A 21,052-nucleotide genomic window follows, 5' to 3' on the forward strand; every position below is an offset into this window, starting at 1 on the left:
GTATTTGATGAGGACAAGCATTAAATAATCAAGCAAATAATTATAAAATATCAGATCCTTCAGAGAATCTGGACAAAATTAGAAGGGGCATAAAGAAGAGAACTAGCATTTGTTCAATGGCTACCATGGACCAGACACCATGGTGGGCAGTTTCCATAAGCTGTCTCATTTAGCAATCTTTATGAGTTAGGTGATATTTTTTCTATTTTACAAATGAAGGGACTGAGACAAATTGATTACAGTTGTTCCAGGACCCTCTCAAATACCCAAATCTGTGGATGCTTAAGTCCCTTATGTAAAATGGTGTAGTATTTTCATATAACCTATGTATATCCTCCCATATACTTTAAATCATCTCTAGATTATTTATAATACCTGAAACAATATAAATGCTATAAAAATAGCTGTTATACTATACTGTTTATTTGCATTATTTTTATTGTTATTTTTATTGTTTTTCTTTTTTCAAATATTTTTGATTCATGGTTGATTGATTCTAGGGATGCTGAACCCACAGATATGAAGGACCAACTGTATATCATTTGTCCAAGCTCCCAGAGCTAGTCAGTGGCAAGGCTGGTATTTGAACCCAGGTTTGTCTGACTCCAAAGACCTTTTGTCCAGTGACCTACAAAGATCCAAAGAATTCTACTCTATACTGTGACCTAGTTGATGAAAACAAAATAAAGGCAGAAATAATCAGACATATATTTTAGAGCCAAAAATAATTTTTAAAGGATCTAGACTTTTTAAAAATAGTATGTATGGCCCTTGGTGTTGAGTAAGGCCCTGCTTACTGATAAATAGCCTTGTAAAGTTTCACTCTAAAGAACTACATTCATCTTAGAGAATCATAGTACAGAAAAGATGAAGGTAACTGGAAAGTGTTCTAGATAGGCTAACAAAAACCACTGAGAAAAGAGAGATACTAATGAATAAATGTGAAAGAGGATGAATATTCTCAGATTAACCAGGAAACTTCTCAGGGAGACTATACCAACTTTCTATAGATACTCAAAGGGTACAAGGGGCTGTAGAAGGATGGCAAAAAATAATTTACTTCCCTAGAGCAAAGAGTCAGTTATCATTAGATATAATTGGATGAAAAAAGAGGAAAAGGAATTTCAGGGTGATTAATGTGAAAAAAATTTTGCTGCCAGTGAGAAGTATTTTGGGGGCAGGTGGGAAGGATGTTTCCTATTGAGTTAGAATAAAGAACTTTTATTACAAACGGTAAATAATATAACTGGACTGAGTGAAGCATTAAATGTAGGAAATAGTCTTGCCTTGGAAAGATTCAGAATAATCTGCTTTGCTTTGACCATTCAAGTTTTCTACAGATTTGTTGAGGCATTTTTCTGTTTCTAGTATCTTAGCATTGCAATGCAATGGTGCTGAGATACTAGAAAACTACAAAAGAAGTAGTATGGGCCTTTTAGGAGGTTCATCAAAACAGAAAATCATTTCATTGTTGCTTATTGAGAGGCACATTCATTCATTCATTCATTCAACAAAGATGGGTGAGTTGCTAAAATGGGTCAGGCATGGTCCTAGGTTTGGAGGATACAGAGATGAAACGGTGTGGTTCCTACCTTCTAGGCCTTCACAGCGTACAATAGAGATAGCAGTGAGGCAAAAAATCAGAGAGAGATTATCTGAGACCAAAAGACCATCAATTATTAAGAAATATTTAGTAAGTGAGACAATTTATCCTTTTAAAAAAACCGAACTTAGATTTATTCAATGTCTCCCATGCGGCAGACCTAGCCTAGTCACTGTCTATACAACAAAACAGAGTCTCTACCCCAATGGAAATAAACTGCAAATAAATTTACCCAAATAAATATGCAATTAAAAACTCTAATAAGTGTTATGAAGAAAAGGGGTAGCATGACAGGTTATAGCAGGGACGAATCACATCAGTTCAAAGGAGAGATCTAAGATAGGCATAGTCAATAAGGCTTGTTTCTCCAAAGGAAGGAGTTAGAGATGACCCCAAATCTTGGCTAGGGTAGATGGTACCTGAGTGGAATAGGAATACAGGAGGCTAAGCAGGTGGTATTTCTTCAAAAAAATAAAAAAGGGATAATGGTGTGTGACAGAACCAAATTCTGCAAAGCAAAATGCAGTGTTTAAAATTATGTCCAGAAGTTTTCTTGTAATAAAATTTGTCCATTTACACAAAAATGCTTTCTTCAGTTTTAACAGAAGTAGCAAACCGAGACTAAAAAATTGGCCTTTTAACTGCCTAACATCTCTTAGATATACCCAGGAATAAATAGTAACTGGCTAAGTTACAACTAGTAAACAGGAAAGGAATGATACAGAAATCAAGTAGAGAGTCTGAGCTGTAGTCACATAGTAAAGCATTAAAAGTAAAGGATGTTACTTTTGTATTTATCTGCACTATGCATTTAAAAGGTTGTAGAATACAGATAGAAAATAGACTTAAATACCATACATTTATTTTTTAAAATTTTAAATAGAGGCAGATCTCATGAACAAATGGATCGTCCTCTTTTGTGTAGTATGTACAATAACTCAGGAGACACTAAATTTCAGTAAGTGAAAAGCAAATCTTAATTTAGATTATTTTCTTATTAGACTTATTCAAGCATAATTTCATTTGAATTAAATACACCTTGAATATTGTGGAACTAGCTGTCATTGAACACAATGTATATAACATTTCAAGGATCAATAGAAAAATGTTCCCTAGGATAGTAAAGGGGTAACCACATTGCCTTTTGCAGAACAATTGTACTTATACATCTACAATTTTTTCTTCATTTTTTATAGCTATTCATCCACTAGCAAAAATAGTTGAAAGTCAAAGGAAAGGAAAAAACAGTGCCCAGAAACAGTAGATGACTTCGTTTTATCTATTTAACTTCTCACTTAGTGTATTTATAACAGTTCATATTGTGTCATTTCTGCTGAGAGCTGCACCTCAAAATCAGCCCCCTTAAGCCCAATTCCCTCTAAGAACCTCAGCTGGCAGCTGGGCAGCTTTTGAAATGACTTTGCTATTAAAAATTTCCCCTCAGAAATTCTGCAGGGCCTTGGCCTTTTCAGGGGAAAACAATGTTGGGAGCCTGGAGGCGTTGCCCAGGGGGTGGCCCTGGGTAGTGGCCACTGGTCTTGAAGAGCAGCTTCTTTCCCAGCTAAGGGCCTTGAACTTTGAGTTCTGTTTTTAGAAACGCTAAATCAGGAGCAAATACTTTCAGGGCATTTTTCTCCCAGTGTAGCTTTTACTAAAGAATAGCAAAAGTTAGAGCCATCAGGTAACACTAAGGAGGCCTAACAATTTCAAAGGGGTAAGATGCTGAGTGCCACTGGTGGTTTCTACGGAGAGCTTCGTGTCAGGGGTCACTCCCTGAGTGAAAGACATGGAAACAGACTCCCAGAGACCTAGTGAAGGTGGGAACAAAGATGAACTGGCAGCAAGGGTTTCCTTTGACTCCACCACTAAAGGTTATAGCAATCCCGTCAGAATAAAGGGGGCCATAGTGGTTCCATTATGTTCCTGGCCATTTCGACTCTTGTCCTGCATGACATTTCAGGGTACTTCCCTTTAAGCAGCAGGACCATAGATGACACCCTACTTTTTGTCAACATACTCTGATCCACAAAGTGAGAGTAATAGCAGGCTAATCTTTTTATCCAAGGATAGGAACGTGTAACAGGACAGTGACTTAATTCTATAGGAGTTAAGAGTAGTCAAGAAAGCTGTGCTGTTATTTGCCACCAAATTCCTCCCAGGTGCAAGGTAAGGAGGCAGTTTGGACAGCCAGCTGGATCATTAGTTTCCTTTAAAAAAACAGCCCTTATCTGCAGTGAGACAGTTCCTGCTCTTTCCTCTGTTCCCATGCACCCTGGAGTAATTTGGTTATAACGCTTACTGCCCTGTGATTATTGATTTGCACATCTCTTCTCTCTCACTCAAGAGATATGATGCTTTGTATTCCTTTTTGTGTCTTTAGCCCCTAACATAGCTCATGTTAACACTAAAGTTCAAGAACTCTTTGGTGAAGGTATGAGTGAATGAATGAGGGGCATTTTAAAACTAATATGTTTCATCAAGATAATAATATTAGTTACTTTTTGAGCATTTGGTGCCACTAAATGCCTATTACACTGCTAAATACATACACTATCTCATTTAATCCTCACACAAACAACCCTGTGGCATAGGTATTGTTATTCTTACTTCATTGGTGAGAAAACTGAGAGTTGATGAGGTTAATTTCACAAAGTCTTATAAAGAATAAGCCTAATAATCAGAATCTAGTCCTGGTTAGAATCTAGTCATCTAGTCTAATTCCCAAGCTGTGCTTCTACCAACTTGATTGTATTGCCCCTATTTTATTTTCTATCTTCCTAAGAAATCTTACAGGAAATTTCCAAACAGCTGTGTTTATTGTCAGCCTTCGTGGTTGATACAAGTATTAGTTTTAGAGCCTTATGGATGCACAAGGTTGTTTAAAGTGTGTCCATCCATTGTTTCATTGACAGTTGTGTTTCCTGTTAGAAGATCCAGCAAGAGCAGTTTCACGTCCTCTTTTCTGCAAATGATCTACAGAGGGGCAGTGCTTCACGTAATAGATGCATTGCCTCAAACATGTATCTACAGATAAAATTTGAATCATATTTAGGTTTTATCTAAATTCATTACTTGAAGGGAACCTGTTGTGAAATCTTTTATAAAGTACTCATTTCCTCTATCTCATCTTTTTTGAAAGTTTTGTATTATTACTTCAGATTTTCTTCCAATAAAACACTGGGTAAAGAATGTACCATTCAAGATAAGTCATATGCATTATCAAAAAACCCTTGTGACAATATCTGGGAATTAAAATAACATTTTTAATAATTTCATTTTGCCATGATGGTTGTGGGAACAAGCAGCCTAGAGCAAACGTTTTGGGGGGAAAACTGGAAAACTATGACTCCAGTGATGAATGATTTACCACCTGGACAGGCCACACAGTTTCTAAACATATCTGGCTGCCACCGAAAGCACCATTTTGGCTTTTAAGGACAGTTCACAACAGCTGTATACCCTAAAAATTATAATGAAAAAATAATTAAATTCAGAATGATAGTATATGTTGATAGTTCAAACTGTTGGGTTTTATGTCTAACAAGAAGAAGACAAAGCTGACGTCAAGGGCTTATGTCACTGTAGCTCATCACTTTGACATTTATTGTGTAAAAGTAAGTGCTTGGGTTGCACTTTAGAATCAACAATCAGTAAGAAATACGTGTTGGGGAATCAGAACAGAACCTAAGAAGATACTTTTTCCCTCTCAAGCAAGAAGAAAATCTATTTGCATTTTGGAAGAAAATAAGAAATGTAGATTATGAGTGTCAGATATTGACTGCTATCAAACATCAAGAGATAGGTATGCAAGGCAAGCCTCAGTGTGCAGTCTGAGAAAGTATGTTGCAAAAAGTGTCAGGGCCTTCTGCCTGGAGCTAGTTCTGCATAGTTTTCAGATGGTATTTTTATCTTGTAATTATGTAAAAAGTCACATTGACAGAAATCCACTAGCATAAGTGATAGAATCACATTTTTCTCTGGCCATTCCTGAAATGTGTGTAGATTTTAAAATATATGGTAGAATGGAGAGGTCAACTCTGGGAAATGCTCAAATTTTCTATTAGAGAAAAAGATAGTGGTGGTGGAATACTGTATATTACCATATAAGGGGGTCCTACAACATCTTTCTTCTGGCTAAATCTCCCTTATCTTCCATCAAGAACTAAATTGACTTAACTGAGTGATACAGCAACTATTGTTTAGCCATCTCAAAATGATGTAACTTTTATACTGGATTATGTGATTTCATTTTAAGTGATTTCTACACTATTTTGAACATAGTGTTTTGATATATCCATGTTACATATAATCCCTCCAAATTAATTCTTAATAAAAAACAAAGGACAAATCAATAGTGTTTTGATACCTTAAGAGAAAATTGCCTAAATGTTCACATAACAAAACCCAACTGAAGAAAAAAATTAGTGACTTTAATGTAGAAACAGTGATTGCCATAACTGTATGAAGTTAAATAAAGATGTTCTCCTTAGAAACTCAATATTTTAAAGGCAAAATCTTTACTTCACACCTTGTGTTAGGTAAGATTTTTTTTTCTTGGAATAATTATTCTTCTAAACTATAGATCTCTTTAACGGGTAAAACTATTTTTTTCAAATTAGATCCCTAGCAGTTTGCTCAGTACTCACACATAGTAGGTGCCCATTAAATGTTTGTTGAGTAAGTGAATGGATAAATAAATTCTGCCTTAAACAAACACACACACTGTTACCCTTTCAAACAATGTCTTTTATGGTGTTTTCCTTCATTGTCCATAATAGCATTTTCATCATTGCCCTTTAATTCAATTCAAGGGTCCATTTTGAGCAGCTGTAATCTATCATTTGCTAATATCTTACTAAGTGCTAGGGCCATATGTTATCTCTGGTTTAATCCTCAACAAAACCTCATAAAATAGAAATGTGGGGCTCCAAAAAGTAAAAAACTTTGACTAGAAGTTGAACTCAAGCCTGCCTCCATGAAGCACTGCAGGGGATAGGTGAGTGTGACACATGCTCACATTCAAAGACCTTACAGACCAGTATGATAGAGAAGAAAACACCCAATTGTCTGCAATGCAAAGTAGAACGTGATAAGAGCTATGAAAAGAAATGTTATTTTTTAAAGCACTGGAGGGTTGCAAAGAAAGGATAAATCATATTCAACTGTGGTGGAATAAGGACTTCTAAAAGGCAACCCTATCCCTTAGATGGGCAACTGGAGTGGCTGTCATGGCTTTATTCTTGGAGGTGGAAGGGAGTGGTGGGTGGGGATGCTGCTCCCCACTTTTCTTTTCTGCATATCATTATATTTCAATGTCAAAAGTTCTGTCTTTAATAAGAAAGATGTCAACAGAGCTCCTACCTTGAACATGCTCAACCACCCCAAATGGTTGAATTGGGACAACCTTTGGGGTGACATTTGAGATAGATCTTGAAGGATGTATAGAATTTTGAAAGATAGATATGGGAAGAAAGATTTTCCTACTGACATTAATAAAGGCACAGAAACAGGAAAGATTGTGGTGTGTCTAGAAATTGTCCCATTTGATTAGAATAAGGGTTATATGCAAGAGAATAATGAGAAGAAACACTGGAAAAGTAGATGAAGGCCATAGTATGAAGGACATTAAATGTTTGTCTCAGGGGTGAGTGCATTTTGTAAACCACAAATGCTTCATAAACATTGGAATTATTGTTATTAACATTTGTTGACTGAGTGAATCAATGAATGAAGATGAACTTATAATAAATGAATGAATATGAGATTCTTCACAAGATGATAATTCATACCTTTTGCAGAAAAAGCAACATTCCATGCTCTATTGTAGTGATTCTCAACAAGGAGAGCATATGGAGGGGTGGGAAGGTTGCACAGATGTAAGGAATTACTGCAAACTTCACACATTTGTGATGGTTTGAGAAACACAGCTCTAATGATTATTGGTTAAAAAGATGAAAGAGAGATCTAAACAGAGTAGTACAGTATATCAGCAATGCCTGTACATTTCCAGCTCCTGTTCCCACAAAAATCACCAGTGACTTCCTCATTGACAGTGTTACTGGCCTATTGTCACTCTTACTCAACTTGAGCAGTCTGCATTGTTTGACACTAACTGCTTGAAACTCTCTCATCCTTTGGTTTCCATAACACTTTCTTGATTTTTCTTCTCCCTCTTTACCTGATCCTTAATAATTTGCTTCACAACTTATTGCTCCTCCAACTGCCTGTACTAAGAGGATGTTCTCTAGTGTTCTATCCTTGGTCATCTTTTCACTCTCTACACCAGCGGTCCCTAACCTTTTAGGCACCAGGGACCGGTTTCATGAAAGACAGTTTTTCCATGGGGCACACGCAGAGCTCAGGCAGTAATGGGGAGTGGCTGTAAATACAGATGAAGCTTCACTTGCTCAACTGCCACTCACCTCCTGCTGTGTCCCTCCCTTCAAGTTTCATGGAAGACAATTTTTCAACGTACGGCAGGGGGGGTGGGAGCCATGGGGAGGTGCGGCGGGGCTCCGCAGCCCAGTCCCTAACAGGGGTTGGGGACCACAGCTCTACACTGTGCCTGGGATACACGCATAACAGAAATATACATAAAGAACAGAGGCAGCGTGGAGGAAAGAGTGGTTAACTGCCTGGAGGGAGTGGGACAAGAAAGCCTGTCAGAATCTAGATGGACAAGGTGAGGAATGGCAAATAGGCATGGCTAAAGGCACTGAGGCATGAGAAAATAACATTTCCAGAAGCAATAAGAGCTTCCACATAACACAGAAGCATAAAATGCAGTAAGGATGAACTGTTCACCCAAAAATGGCTGAGATGGTAAATCTTATGGTACATGTTTTTTACCACAATAAAGAATGAAAAAAAAATTTTTTTTAAATTCAATGTGGCTAGGTGCCATGGCTCACACCTGTAATCCCAGCACTTTGGGAGGATTGCTTGAGACCAGGAGTTCAAGACCGGTTTGGACAACATAGCCAGACCCTTGCCTCTACAAAAAAATAAAATAAAAGTTATCCAGGGACTACAGGTGGTGGCACGCACCTTTAATCTCAACTACTGGGGAGGCTGATTCAGGAGGATTGCTTGAGCCCAGGAATTCGAGGTTATAGTGAGCAACGATCATGCCACTGCACTCTAGCCTTGACAATAGAGCAAGACCTTGTCTCCAAAAGAAAAAAAAAAAAATGCAATGGGGAGAGTATCTAAAGACTAAGCTGGGCCTGGTATGGTGGCTCACACCTGTAATTCTAGCACTCAGGGATGCTGAAGTGGGAGGATCAATTGAGGCCAGAAGTTGGAGACCAGCCTGAGCAAGAGCAAGACCCTATCTCTATAAAAAATAGAAAAATTAGCTGGGCATGGTGGTGTCCACCTGAGGTCCCAGCTACTTAGGAGGCTGAGGCAGGAAGACTGCTTGAGCCCAGGAGTTTGAGGTTGCAGTGAGCTATGCTGACGCCACTGCACTCTAGCCCAGGCAACAGAGCAAGACCCTGTCTCAAGCAATCAATCAATCAAATAAAGACTAAGTTGGAATGAGCAACTGCCTACCTTCCCCACATCTGCTACTTGCAAACTCCTATTCATCTTTTACAATCTGGCTCAGATATCTAAATTATCCCTCCTTTGTGAATCTGATGTGATTCTCTCAGCCTGTGCTGCCTTAACCCCCTCTGTGCTCCCATAGCTCTTTAAATATACCTCTATTATAGCACATCACACTGTATGCGAATTTTTTATTAGCTTCTCTGTTTCCCTGACAAGACTACGAGTTCCTTGAAGGATTACATCATTACTCATATAAACATCAATCCTATACCTCTATAAGAATTATTAACTTAATTAATTAATTTACTATTATTTAACTACATGCCAGACATCACACTAACTGCTTTGCATATATGATCTCCTTTCATCCTTATGACTGCATGAGGGTAGATGCTATTCATTATTTCATTTTTACAGGCTAGGGAGTAAAGATGAAAGGCTAGGTATCTTGCCCCAAGTCATACAGTTAACCAGTAGTGGAGATTTGAAACCAAATTGACATTTTAATGACAAAATAATCAATAAAAGAAGTTTCCAAGAGGAAAAAGGAGAGAGTGGGATCTAGAGTATTAGCTGAAAAGATATGGCAGGAAGAGTTGGCCTATTTGGTGTCAAATGCTGTGTCATTTCATTTAAAATAACTTCGACCTCATGAACTCTCCATGAGATGTAGATACCGCAATAAAGAAACTAAGGTTCAGGAAAGTTATGTCTCTTGCCCAAGATCACAGAGGCTAGCGGGAGGCAGGGCCATAAACCAAGATTTCTCCCAGCATTTCTCACTTGATTCCGGGAGAAAGGAGTGGAAAGATGAAAAAGAGATTCTGAAGTGGAAAAGAGATTATCCAGATGGCCATATCAATGAATTAGAATCATCAGACTAAGTGGGCAGGGTGATTGAAAAGCCTCGGGAAATTCTGGAACAGCCACTGCAAGGAATATTTTATTGCAGGTAAAATTGAATAAATAGAGTTGATGAGCACCACTTAGGTAACCCAACTGAGGTTAGGGTTCATGAATTTGTGATAAACCCAATAAGCACATATATGTATATGTATATGTGTGTGTATATATATGTAAAATACACACACCACTTTCTTCAGCTATTTTTGTCATCCCAGGAACAAAGAAAGTGCTGCAGATTGTCAAACTGTGAGTAGTAGACAATTCTGGGAGTAGGGAGAGAGCTGAGAAGAACTTTTGATTAATATTAAGGACTTACAGAAATGGCTGATTATAGATTCTAATCTGAGGAGCTGGATTTAACTCCATCCAGGCTAAATCCAACTTTCTTCCTTCTTCAAACCTGAGCCTTCTTAGCTGTATGGAACTGGAGAAAACAGCCAATGATTTTATCCGGCATCACTATAAATTCATGACCACTGACCTCAAATGTGGCCTTAACGCTGCCTGGTAATTAATGATACTTCACTTCCTAAGTCTCTCATTCACTCTCCCACTCCTCAGACTTTCATCATCTCTCATCTGATGATGACCTTGCTTCCTATTTCATCCAGAAACTTCAAGCAATTAGAAGAAACATCCTACCAGCTCCTTCCACTGCCATTATGCACTTACCTGCATGTGTCAATATGCTCTTGTCTTCCACCCGGTTGCTATGAACCGAACATGCTCCTGCCTGAGTCCAACCCCTCTTCCTCTACATCAGATCCCATCCCTTCTTCCCGACTCAAGTATACTCAAGGGTCCCTCTGACAATTCTCCCATCTCTCTTTTGGTCATCAGTTTTTCTCTTTCTCCTGGATGGTTCCCATCAACATCAAACATCAAATGTGCTGTAATTTCTCCCATCTTATAACAATGAAACAAACCAAAACCCAAACCTTCACTTGAGTTCATATCACCATCCAGTTTTAGCTACCACATTTCTGTGCCCTTATAGAAAAGCTCCTCAAAAGAGCTATTTGTTTTCATCCTCTTAATTCCTCTACTCCTCTTCTCTCCTGAGTCCTCCTCAACTGGGCTTCCCACTCACTGTGGATTACACTAAACTCTTGCTGCCAGGGTCACCATCATCCTCCATGTGGTCAAACGCAGCACTTCATTCTCAGGCCTCAACCTTCTGTGACCTTTCAAGATTTGACACAGTTGATGTTGGCCTCCTACTTGAAACTTTCTTTGTTTGGCTTCCAAAACATCATGCTCTGCTCTCCTGATTTTTACCCCTTCTCACTGAACGCTGCTTCTCTGTCTTCTTTGCTGGTTTGGCCTCATTGCCCCCACCAAAAGGCGTTCATATTTAATGCCTTCAATTTTAGCATAAATTATGTGCTGCAGACATGCTTTTCTGATTACATCTTGTGTGGCTGTAATTTAATTAGCTTTCATTCTCTGAGCATATACCAACTGGCTAGAAAAGGAGTCTTAGAAACATACTTTGTGGTGAAGGGGAGCCACTTGGGGGTCGCAGGGCCTAATCTCCACACAGATAATCTGCAGTCACTCATCTGTCCTTGCATGTCTTCTCTGTTGCAGTGTGTTCCTGCCATCCGGTTGGATCAGCTGTCCTTCCTTTCAGCTCAGTGACCTTCTGTGACCCCAGCAATGGTGACTGCCCTTGCAAGCCTGGGGTGGCAGGGCCACATTGTGACAGGTGCATGGTGGGGTACTGGGGCTTCGGGGACTACGGCTGTCGACCTTGTGACTGTGCAGGGAGCTGCGACCCTCTCACTGGAGACTGCCTCAGCAGGTGAACATGCATGGCTCTTGCTTTTGTCCATGAGTATTTCAGATTCTTTTGAATATCTGGGAGTGATTTGGAAAATCCTGCATTCCATTAGTGGATCAAAGATATATTTGCACATCTCTTTTTTAAAGAATTTTTGTCAAATCACAAAATCAAGTAATTTTTTCCTGCAAGATTCTAGAGATTGTCTAGTTCATTTTGCAAAATGTTAATAATTTTTTATTTTTTTTGGAGACACAGTCTCGCACTGTTGCCTGGGCTAGAGTGCCGTGGTGTCAGCCTAGCTCACAGCAATCTCAATCTCCTGGGATCAAGCAATCCTTCTGCCTCAGCCTCCTAAGTAGCTGGGACTACAGGCACATACCACCATGCCCAGCTAATTTTTTCTATATATTTTTAGTTGTCCAGCTAATTTCTTTCTATTTTTAGTAGAGATGGGGTCTTACTCTTGCTCAGGCTGGTAGTAAATTTTTTTTCACAATAGTTCCTTAAAACACTATTTATTTCTGGAAAGTGAAAGTATAGGAAGGTAGATGATAAGGTTTAAATCTCTATAAAGAGATTCATTTCTTTTCAAGTTCTAAAAAATTCCTTAATAAGTTCTCCATCATTTTCTATTTTATTAGCAGCACAGACATAGACTGGTATCATGAAATTCCTGACTACCATTCCATGCACAATAAGAGCGAACCAACCTGGGAGTGGGAGGATGAGCAAGGATTTTCTGCACTTCGACACTCAGGTGAGACAGATATAACCAGATATCATATTTCTAAGTCTGGTCTTGAGGAACAGTGATGTGTGACAAACCAGGGAACATCTTTGGTATCTGTGAGGGGAAGGAACACTTTAGTTCTAAGGTTTAATAAAGTAGTAACCCCCATAAGTATAAAACTGTGAAATACAGCTAAGGGGATTTTAAGAAACTTTTAGAATTTTCTTATTATTAGAGTACCATGTATAGTTAGTATAGAAAATTTGGAAAACGCAAAACATTACCGTAAAAAAAAAAAGGTCACCCAAAATCTCATTATACCACTGTTAATACTTTGGTGTGTTTTCCTCTCTCTAAAACACAGTTAAAATTATTCATTAATAATCCACAGAGATATTGATCTGGTTTTTTACAGAGGCTGTCTTTTTTGTTTTCTCCTTTATCTAACATTGCTGTGTGTTTGGAACTAAGGATGTGTTAAAGTATAAATTTACCAAGCTGTGTAGACCAAGAGTGTCTATGATAATTTTCCCCAAGATTTTATTATGAAAAATTTCAGATGTACAGAAAAGTTATAAGAGTTACATTCATATACTTGCTACTTAAATTCTATCCACCCATCAATCCATATTTTAGATCAAAAAGAAACTAAAGTTTTAAAACATTCTCACAGAGAACTGATGGACCTTTCAAGAATCAAGAACCCAGATCTAAGAACCACTGTTATTTGCCATTCTGTATCATGGTTTTTTCATTTAACATAATCTTATGATAATTTTCCTAATGGTTTCATTTTAAATCATAACAGGAAAGAAGGTGGGAAAGATAAGGTAATATCACATTGTCATATTTATCTTTTCAGCACTTGAAAAAGAAAACAAATCTTTTCCATTAATTTTTTGCCTTAATGCTACATAGTCTAAATTTTATGATTTTAATGTTAGCAGCCACTTTAAAAAGTTTTCTTCTATATTTCTAGCACAATGACTTTTTATAATACTCCAACTTTGTCTTCTAAACCAAATCTGTAATAATACAGTTTTTAGCACCATAGAACATTCACTAAGCCTATCATGCGTGTCATTAGGGGTTGGAAGCATGCCAATCAAGCACATAAAGTGCTGGCACCAGAATGACTCCAGACTCTTACGTCCACAGCAACTGTTAGGTCTATGATGTCCCCAGAGAGTCTCTGACATTCAACTGGTTGAGCTCCAGATTGAGGAAGACTTTGTTCATTTCCCTGCCTTGCGTATAGAAGAGTGGTCCCGGGAACCCTTTTTCAACAAAAAAAAATGATAACCAGTTTCTTAAACACTGGGGAAAAAAAAGTTCACTCCCAAATCTAGGTGCCTACCTATAATAAGTTTCCAAAAAGACAGCTTCCAACTAGGAGTGTAATGCATGCACTGTATCAACAAAATACCCTTAATTTCTACTACTTCTTGTGGGGTAGAAAACACCAGATGTAAAATTTCACTTCCTGAATAACAAAACTGGTTTTAACTAGTACCACAGAACTAAACAATGTTCATTTTTTTCAATGTTCTAATAACCTAGTATGACTGAACAGGCTTTTCTCCCCTTCCAGATTTCTTTTAAGAAAATTCATCTGGGCTGAAGCCTGACCAACAAATTTTAATATTTGAGGTCTAAGCATATGAAAAAGGAGTACTGGAAATCAGCCAAAGAAAGACTTTCAAATAATAGACATATATATGTTCTTAGAGTACTGTTTTGAGGAATAGTGTATGACACTTGGCGTTCCATTAGGTTTTATAGCACGGTAGTTATACCATACTCTCCTGCTTTGAGAGAATTATCAAAGGCCGTCAGCCATTCACTTAGGGTACTACAATTTCTGAATGAGTAATCTTCTCTGTGTTTCAATTACAAGCAATATTATTTAACAATCGCAACAGCTGATTTTAAGCACCTTTGATTTCTCTTTCCCACTATTTAATTCCACTGTGATTTTCCACATGTAAATCTCATTCTCTGATTTTTACAGCAGCTTTAGTTAGAGCCAATATATCAGTATTTTCCACATTGCTGTTTCCACCTACCCAGTCTCACTGGAATCTACTCTTATTTCCACCTGGATGTTCTGTCAGCTTCTCTAATTCATTATATTCACCTCATACTAGACCTCTGTCATTTTTGTCTGACCAGATCCATTTCTCCTTCTTTCCTGCTATTTCTGTGGTAGCTCAAAGCAATTTTTCTGTGTAGCCCACCTTCCCTGATTTAATACAGTCTTGGAGAAGCCAATCAGGTGTTCTCTCTCCAGAATTTAAATCTTCAGTTGAAATGACAGTCTGAAAATGATTAAAGTTTATGGTTCCAAGAGTGAAGCCATAAAAGAGACTGCCTAATAGTTCCTGCTACCTAGATCTCTGGTGCTCTTCTGATTCTTGTATTTTCTGAGTTCCAATTCTTCAGCTTTTCCTCCTCTCTGTGTACTACTCCATACCCTTTCAATAATTAAGTTAGAAAATTGATTGCTACCACAAAACCATAAATTATACACCCTGAAATGTTCTTCTCCTCCTAACTTCCCTATTTCCATTAGTGATACTACAATCTTCTCTGTCACCTTGGCTGCAAACTTCATTTTCATGAAGTTCATTTTTACATTTCCTTTTCCCTTGGCCTCATTCAATCTATTGACAAGAATTGTAGACCCAAACTGTACAGCATCTCTTGAGATTTCTTCCTTTCTAGACCCACAGGCACCTCTCTAGTTCAGACCCACATTATATGTGTCTTAGAGAGACAATATAATGGAAACATCAAGCCCTTCAGATTCCCCTAGGCCAAGGCTTAAAATCTGGTTTTTCTCACTGATTTGCTTGAGTTCTTTGTGAATTCTGGTTATTAACCCTTTGTCAGTTTTATCATTCGTGAATATTTTCTCCCATTCTGTAGGTTGTCTATTTGCTCTGTTGATTGTTTCCTTGGCTGTGCAGAAGCTTCTCAATTTAATCAATTCCTATTTATTTTTGTTGTTGCTGTGATTGCCATTGGAGTCTTCTTCATAAATTCTTTCCCTAGGCCAATATCTAAAAGAGTTTTTCTAACATTTTCTTCTAGCATTCTTATGGTTTCATGCCTTACATTTAAGTCCTTTATCCATCTTGAATTAATTTTTGTTAGTGGTGAGAGATATAGATCCTTTTTCATTCTTCTGCATGTGGCTATCCAGTTGTCCCAGCACCATTTATTGAATAGGGATTCTTTTCCCTAGTATATATTTTTGTCTGCTTTATCAAATATCAGTTGGCTGTATGTAGATGATTTTATATCTGGGTTCTTTGTACTGTTCCATTGGTCTATGTCTCTATTCTTGTGCCAATCAATACCTGCTGTTTTGGTTACCATAGCCTTGTAGTATAGTTTGAAATCTGGTAATATGATGTGCCATGGTTTGTTCCTTTTACTTAAGATTGCTTTGGCTATTTGGGCTCTTGTGTGCTTCCAAATGAAGTGTAGAATTATTTTTTCTAGATCTGTAAAATATGATTTGATATTTCAAAGAGGATTGCATTGAATTTGTAAATCACTTTAGATAGTATGGACATGTTAACAATGTTGATTCTACTAATCCATGAGCATATGTTTTTCCACTTGTTTATGTCATCTTTCCTCAGTGTTTCTTAGTTCTCTTTGTAGAGATCTTTCACCTCCTTAGTTAAGTATATTCCTAGGTATTTTATTTTCTTTCAGGCATTTGTGAATGGTATTGAGTCTTTGGTTTGACTCTCAGCTTGACTGTTATTGTATATAGGAATGCTACTGATTTGTGTACATTGATTTTGTAACCTGAAACTTTGCTGAATTTATTTATCAATTCCAGGAGTCTCTTAGTGTAATCTTTGGGGTTTTCTAGATATAAGATCACATCATCTGCAAAAAGCAATAGTTTGACCTTCTCTTTCTTGATTTGGATAACCTTAATTTCTTTCTCTTGCCTGATTGCTCTGGCTAGGACTTCCAACACTATGTTGAATAGAAGTGGTGACAGTGGGCATCCTTGTCTTGTTGCAGTTCTTAGGGGGAATGCTTTCTACCTTTCCCATTTAGTGTGATGCTGGCTATGGGTTTGTCATATATGGCTCTTATAATTTTGAGATATGTTCCTTCTATGCCTAGTTTGTTAAAGGTTTTTATCATGAAGGGATGCTGAATTTTGTTGAATACTTTTTCTGCATCTATTGAGATATCATATGATCTTTGTTTTTGCTTTTGTTTATGGGGTGAATCACATTTATTGATTTACATGTGTTAAACCATCCTTGCATACCTAGGGTGAAGTCCACTTGGTCATGGTGGGTTATTTTTTTGATGCACTGTTAATTTCGGTGGGCAAAAGACACAAACAGAAGCTTCTCAAAAGAAGGTAGACAAATGGCCAGTAGACATATGGAAAAATGTTCAGTGTCACTAATCATCAGGGAAATGTAAATTAAAACCACAATGAAACATCACCTTACCCGAGTTAGAATGGCTCTTATTAAAAAGTCCAAAACCAATAGATAGTGGTGTGGATACAGAGAGAAAGGAATGCTTATACACTGTTGGTGAGACTGCAAATTAATACAACCTCTATGGAAAACAATGAGGAGATTCCTCAAAGAACTAAAAGTAGACCTACAATTTGACCCAATAATCCCACCATGGGGTATTTACCCAAAGGAAAAGAAGTCATTTTATCAAAAGACACCTGCATTCAAATGCTTATTGCAGCACAATTCACAATTGCAAAGATGTGGAATCAACCCAAGTGCCTATCAATTCATGAGTGGATTAACAAAATATGGTATATGTATACCATGGAATACTACTCAGCCATGAAGAAGGATGGCTTAATGCCTTTTGCAACAATTTAGATGGAACTGGAGACCATTATCCTAAGGGAAGTATCTAAAGAATGGAAAACAAAAACCACATGTACTCACTATTAAATTGGAACTAACTGATAAGCACACGTGTAGATAGAGGGAAATAAAACTCTTTGGAAATCAAGCAGGGAGGAGGGGGGAGAAGGAGATGTGTGAAAAACTACCTAATGGGTACAGTGAACACTATATAGGTGATGGGCAGACTTTTAACCCTGACTCAAGCATTACAAAAGTGATCCATGTAACCAAAAACATTTGTACCCCCATAATACTTTGAAATATAAAAAGAAAAATCTGGCTTTTCTCATTAGCTGTGCTGCCTTAGACAAGCTAATTAACTTCTTTGAGGCTTTATTTTTCCGGTTGTTAATAATACCTATCTCATAAGGTTATTATAAATATTAAATAAGATCATATGGGTAAAGTTCCTTATATCATTTATGGCTTATAGTTGGCATTCAAATTAGTTATTGTTATAATTGATTTCATTAGCCTATAATTGGTTCCAGCCTCCATTTTCTCCCCATTCTAATACTTTTGACATAGTAATGCCAAATTAATTTTTATCTATCTATATTTTTTAATTCATGTAACTTCTTTAAGCTGATAGCTTTGAAAATCCCCCTTTATCTAACAAACTAAATTAAGACCCTAATTGCACATCAATCAAGGTCCTCCATCCTATCTTCTACTATTCTCAACTCAATCTGTTTCCCACATTGACAGGACTACTGACTCTTCTATGAGCACTCTCTGCCCTTTTCTCTCTTGCATTTCTTTGCTCACTCTTTTATCTCTATATTCCTATCAAATTTCTGTGAGAATCTTAAATGAGTAAATAAATGTCAGATGTATAAAATAGTCCCTGGTATGTCTTAAGTGTGCCTCAGTAAGCCTTAGCTGCTGTTATTGCCACTCTGTGTCTATGAAATGCAGTGCATGAAGGCAGAAGGGGAGGAGAAAAGAAAGGGGGAAAAATTATATCAGATTGTTAAATCAGTAAGAATGAAAATCCTACCCATTCTGGGCTCTAGGAATATCAAGATGAGTAAGACATAACCATTATCCTCAAGGGGCACAGTCTAGAGAGGAAACAGATACATAAATGAGTATGAGAATGCTATGTATACACTGTGAACAAAGGCATTTTGAAAGTCTTTCACAGGACCTGGCAAATTTGTTACACATAATAATTATAATATGCCTTTCAACTGTTGAGAGAAAATATCCTACTTATTCTACAAAGTTCATTTCAAACTCTTCTTCAGCCATGAAGCCTTTTCCCATCCTCCCAAACATAGGTGACCCTTCCACTCAAGTATATTGTACCTCTCTTAGACCACTTATCAATTTTTACACACTTGCTTTATTTACCCTACTAAACTGTATAATGTAAGCCTTGCTCATCTTTCTGATGGTAGAGTATATAGCACCATGCCTTGCACATCATAGGTGCTCAATAAATACTTTTAAAATGGATGGCACTGCCTTCAATAGACTGCCCAATCATTTTATTTTATTTGGCTTTTGTGGTGAACATTAATTGTAAAAAGACAATCATCTTTTCCACAGGTTATCCATTCAATTGCTCTTTTCCATTAGGGTGGAATATTAATACTGGGCTGCATTTACTATAACATCAATTACAAGCATTGAAATACATCATTGTTTCTACCTTCTATATTTCTCTTCCATCAATACTTTATAGGATCTTACTCTGTCACCCAAGCTGGTGTGCAGTGACATGACCGTAGCTCACTATAGCCTCAAACTCCTGGGCTCCAGTGATCCTCCCACCTAAATTCCCAAGTAGCTGGGACTACAGGTGCATGCCACCATGCCCAGCTAATATTTTATTTTTTATTTTTGTAGAGACAGGGTCTCACTATGTTGCCCAGGCTGGTCTTGAACTCTTGGGCTCAAGCGATCCTCCCGCCTTGGCCTCCCAAGGTGCTGGGATTACAGGCTTGAGCCACTGCACCTGGCCAAGATGCTACTTCATTTGAATGACTTTCATAGTTTCTTAGTACTTATGAATTATGTTGTATAAATTGAGCAGGGCCTAAAGAGTGTGTTACCTGGGTTTACTTGTGATGTCTTATTTTTTGCTCTTTCTTTCTAGTAACACCATTTTCCATTTACTTTGTGTAGGTAAATGTGAATGTAAAGAACAGGTGTTAGGAAATGCCAAGGCATTCTGTGGAATGAAATATTCATATGGTGAGTTTGAAACCATTGAATGCTTCTGAGAACCTATTCACACTAAGTACAGAGAGTTTTTAAGGAAATGGGAGGTGTGGCTGATGACATTCTCAATAAATTAAAGCATTAGCCTTACATAATAATACTAAACACGATACTATGGTCTTAAGCTAGATTTCCCTAATGTAGATGGTGTTGAATGTCTTCGAGAGGACAAGATGCTTGTAGAGCAAAGGCAGTGCTATTGTACTAGAAGAAAAGAGGCGAAGAGCAAAAGGAAAAAGTCATGACACATAATCCTTTCTCACAGATGCTTCTTGCCTTATTAATCTAAAAGGGAAGTCTCTAGCCATTTAAATGATTCCTGTGTTGGTTTGTCATGTGGTAATACTAAGCAGAAATCAGCTTAAGGCAGTATTTTACAATGGTTAAGAGCATAAGCTTTGGACTTAGAACTACAGGGGTTTGAATTCTGGCTTTTGAGTGGGCAACTTAACCTCTCCAAACTTGTTTCCTCGTTTGTAAAATAGGGATAATGCTGCTTCCCTCATTAAATGAGATTTTTGAAAAACATGCAGCACAGTACCTAGCACATACTAGATGCTCAGTAAATGGCAGGGAGGAGGAAGAAGATGTATATTTGTGAGGCTCTGAGACTAGCTGTCCACCTGGGTCTCTTCCCCACCCTCTCTGCATACTTCAGCCTCCTCTACCTTTCAAATACCAGGAAAAAGGAAAATGGCACTGCCCTAATTAAAGACTGTGACTATCTTCAAATTCTAAATGGCTTTATATTTACTATCAAATATATTAAGATACCTTATCTTATGACCATATCCTTGACTAGTGTCTGAGGCTTTTTATTGCTCCATAATTTATATAGCCTAAAATATGCATCACAATGAAGAGAAAATTTTAAGTCATGATTTCTGAAACCAAGTATTTAGGTTCTTGATAACATTGTATTTCATCTCATAAAAGATAAAACAGTAAATGGCAAAAAACCTTATAAATCTTATCTAAAATTACATGCACACTTCCCTCTATTTACCCAACTTAGCTAAATAATAGAAGAAAACTTTTGAAATGTATAGTGCTCAGTAAAGGAAAGGCAGTTTAGAGGAAGTGGCATTTACTATCGAAAGCAAAAACATGATAATTTAGTCTAAAGTCGGTTAGTTCAGTGAAAAAATATCAACTGGTTCTCATTATCATGTAGATTTGGGTAGCTCTCTGAATTTACAATCTTTTAATACTAACTGTATTAATTTTAAACTTAAAAGAACTTGAATGTTCTTAATGATGTAATGAAATGCCCTGGCCTTATTAAGTGCAATACTCCTACAGACTTTGAAAAAAATTGGCCTTTCCCC

General features: G+C 37.4%; 2 protein-coding genes across 4 annotated transcripts in view; one reads left to right on the top strand and one right to left on the bottom strand.

Moving 5' to 3' along the window:
• The window catches only part of SNRPF (small nuclear ribonucleoprotein polypeptide F), a 234,926-nt gene that overhangs the window by 121,332 nt on the left and 92,542 nt on the right, over window positions 1-21,052 (bottom strand). The window lies entirely within an intron of this gene.
• NTN4 (netrin 4) overlaps window positions 1-21,052 on the top strand; it is a 103,347-nt gene that overhangs the window by 73,657 nt on the left and 8,638 nt on the right. For 2 of the 3 annotated variants that reach the window (XM_045553198.1, XM_045553200.1), the window contains exons 6-8: window positions 11,651-11,864; window positions 12,488-12,603; window positions 19,629-19,697. In XM_045553198.1, coding sequence (XP_045409154.1) covers window positions 11,651-11,864; window positions 12,488-12,603; window positions 19,629-19,697 — 399 coding nt within the window. The remainder of the gene's footprint in view (window positions 1-11,650; window positions 11,865-12,487; window positions 12,604-19,628; window positions 19,698-21,052) is intronic. The other variant, XM_045553199.1, reaches the window with a different exon arrangement.

The sequence above is a fragment of the Lemur catta genome, chromosome 6 (genome assembly GCF_020740605.2).
Source record: "Lemur catta isolate mLemCat1 chromosome 6, mLemCat1.pri, whole genome shotgun sequence".
NCBI lineage: Eukaryota > Metazoa > Chordata > Mammalia > Primates > Lemuridae > Lemur > Lemur catta.